This window comes from Labeo rohita, unplaced genomic scaffold, assembly GCF_022985175.1.
Source record: "Labeo rohita strain BAU-BD-2019 unplaced genomic scaffold, IGBB_LRoh.1.0 scaffold_1323, whole genome shotgun sequence".
Taxonomy (NCBI): Eukaryota; Metazoa; Chordata; class Actinopteri; order Cypriniformes; family Cyprinidae; genus Labeo; species Labeo rohita.
In genome coordinates, this window is record NW_026127476.1 from 19,065 (window position 1) to 21,468 (window position 2,404).

The following is a 2,404-nucleotide window of genomic DNA, read 5'->3' on the forward strand; positions in this document are numbered from 1 at the left end:
CAGAGCTGTCATTTGTTACAATGTCAGACGATTCAATAAAAATCATGGGCCAGAGCCTTAATGCTGAACACATTTACTCAACAAACAGAACTCAATTTATTGAAGATAAAAGTGCATTATCAAACATTTTCTTAAATATTTAGCTTTAAGTGCTCTGATTAATTGTACACCAGCAACAAAACAATAACCTGAGGATACTCTTGGTAATGCTAGCTTTATCCTATGACTTAAGATTTTTGTTCAAAAACAGAAGTTGGTCAACATGCTTTGAGCTTAGTACACTTCTCTGTGCTGTTACGATATCGCCTGCCGTAGAGAAAACGCGCTCCGAGGAGACACTAGTCCCTGGAATGCACAGGTACACTTTGGCAAGGCGTGACATTAGTGGATATTCATTCTGGTGCTCTTTCCACCAACTGAGTGGACTTCCCTCAGCAAGAGACAGGGGTGGTGCCTCCTTGTACCTTGACATCTCCTCTTCTGCCTGGGCCTGTGTGGTTCTGTGTCTCACCGCAGGACCTGCACTGTAAGTTGAACCAAGCAGATCAGCCAAACAGCACAAGTCCTTTTTCTTCTTGGGTGGTGGGCTGGCAGGAATGTCATCCTTGTCTTCCACATGATTGTCCTCCTCTCCTGGTATCACTTTAGCCTCTTCCTATTATGCAAAATACAGATTTTTTTATCAATAAACCCATAGTTAATTCTATAAAGAGCATATTCAAAGACATTTAATAGTTAGTTTGCCTTTTGTTTAATGCGATGAACTGACAAACCTTTACAATATATTGTTTTGCTAGTATAGTGCTTTACATGAAGTATATGTTTGAAACCATTTAGTTTTTTTAAGCTCTAACATACTATTATGAATTTGAAATTATGAACTGAATATTTCGTTTTATTACACTTAGTGTATATGTGTGTGTGTGTGTGTGTGTGTGTGTGTTTGTTTGTTTTTTTATGTTTTTTAACTATGTAATGCTAATGTTAATGACACAGTGAAAGGGCTTACCTGAAATAGTTCTTGAATTCTTCGAGCTTCTGCAGTGATTCTCAAGTATATTTCCTCTCGTTCATCATCAGGAAGGAAGGGCAAAGCTTTGAATCTTGGATCGAGTGCTGAACGTACATACATGGTCTCTTTCTGCTGATTCATGTACCTCTTGCTCAAATCTTGGCAAATAGCCGCTTTGATTTCTTTCACTATCTCACTATCTGCTCTGCTCTCTTGGAAATCCTGGATGAGCTGAGCATGAAGAGGGGCCACAACTGACAGTGTTGGAGAGCTTTACATTACAAGAGTAGCAATCTTCATGGGCTTCATTGCATCCACTATCTCCTCTGCAGATGTAATGTCCGACTCACATATGCAAACTTCTTTCTCGGTTTTCCTAAGCTCGTTGGACAGAAGAGCAGCGGAGACAGCGGGTTGCTGCTCAAGAAAGCGCTCGAGCATATCATGCGCGCTATTCCAGCGCGTCACAACATCAGTGATCAGTTTATGTTCAGGCAACTCGAGCAACTTCTGCTTCTGTCGAAGTACGTGGCTGGCTGTGATACTGCGCTTAAAAAAGGTGGATATCCGTCTAACACGTCCCAATAAACGAGCGACAGCAGGAAGCTTCAGTGCACGCTGCGAGGCCAGGTTTAAAGTGTGAGCGAAGCACCTGAAATGCAACATACCGGCAAGCTCCGCTGCGACGCTCATATTTGCGGCGTTGTCAGTCACAATAGCTGGGTCTTTGGATACGAGGTCCCACTCCTCCAGCGCCGCTTTCAGTAACTCTGCAATGTTTGACCCCGTATGGCTCTCGTGCATGGCTCGCGTTTGTAACACGTGCGACATCAGTTCCCACTCCTCGTCAACGTAATGGCAAGTGATTGTAACAAAAGCTTCCGTGGCTCGCGATGTCCACCCGTCACAAGTCAGTGCCACTCGTGGGGCAGAACTCAGGGCTGACTTAACATCGTCTTTGACTTTGTCATATATTCTCGGTACTGCTTTGTCGGTCATGTAGCTGCGGGTAGGGATCACGTAACGGGGATCTAACGTGTTGATCATAAAGCGAAAGCCTGTGTTCTCGACATAAACCTTTGCAAATATAATGCACCACAGACTCCGTAATCTTCTGTGCACGGACTGAGTTAGATGGAAGCTTGGATGTTGTGTTGTCCAAAGTAGTTTGCGTGGGGTCCCGTGTTTTTTTGGGCTGCGGCGAAGTTAGCTTGTCTGCATGGTGTCTTTGCAGGTGGGAGCGCAGGTTAGTTGTATTACCGGTGTAGCGTATAGAAGCCTGGCAATGCTTGCAGATTGCATTTGTTTTATCGATCCCTTGGTTTCCTTCCTTTGCTTTAAAACCAAAATGTGTCCAAACATCTGCCTTTAGGGACAACGGCGCTTCTAAAA

The 2,404-nt window shown here is 43.8% G+C and overlaps 1 protein-coding gene across 1 annotated transcript; it reads right to left on the bottom strand.

Annotated features, from left to right (window-relative positions):
• Window positions 1-220: 220 nt before the first annotated feature.
• On the bottom strand, window positions 221-2,059 carry LOC127158072 (E3 SUMO-protein ligase ZBED1-like). Its single transcript, XM_051101210.1, has 3 exons — window positions 1,363-2,059; window positions 1,010-1,266; window positions 221-655 (listed from the first exon to the last, which is right to left on the bottom strand). The coding sequence occupies exons 1-3, from the start codon at window positions 2,057-2,059 to the stop codon at window positions 221-223; spliced, it is 1,389 nt and encodes a 462-aa protein (XP_050957167.1).
• Between the last annotated feature and the right edge of the window lie 345 nt (window positions 2,060-2,404).

Coding starts and splice junctions, on each gene's coding strand:
- LOC127158072 (XM_051101210.1), bottom strand. CDS start 2,059: ATGATCAACACGTTAGATCCCCGTTACGTGATCCCTACCCGCAGCTAC. Junction 1,267..1,362: donor CGAGAAAGAAGTTTGCATAT/GTGAGTCGGACA, acceptor CAACACTGTCAG/TTGTGGCCCCTCTTCATGCT. Junction 656..1,009: donor GAATTCAAGAACTATTTCAG/GTAAGCCCTTTC, acceptor TTTGCATAATAG/GAAGAGGCTAAAGTGATACC.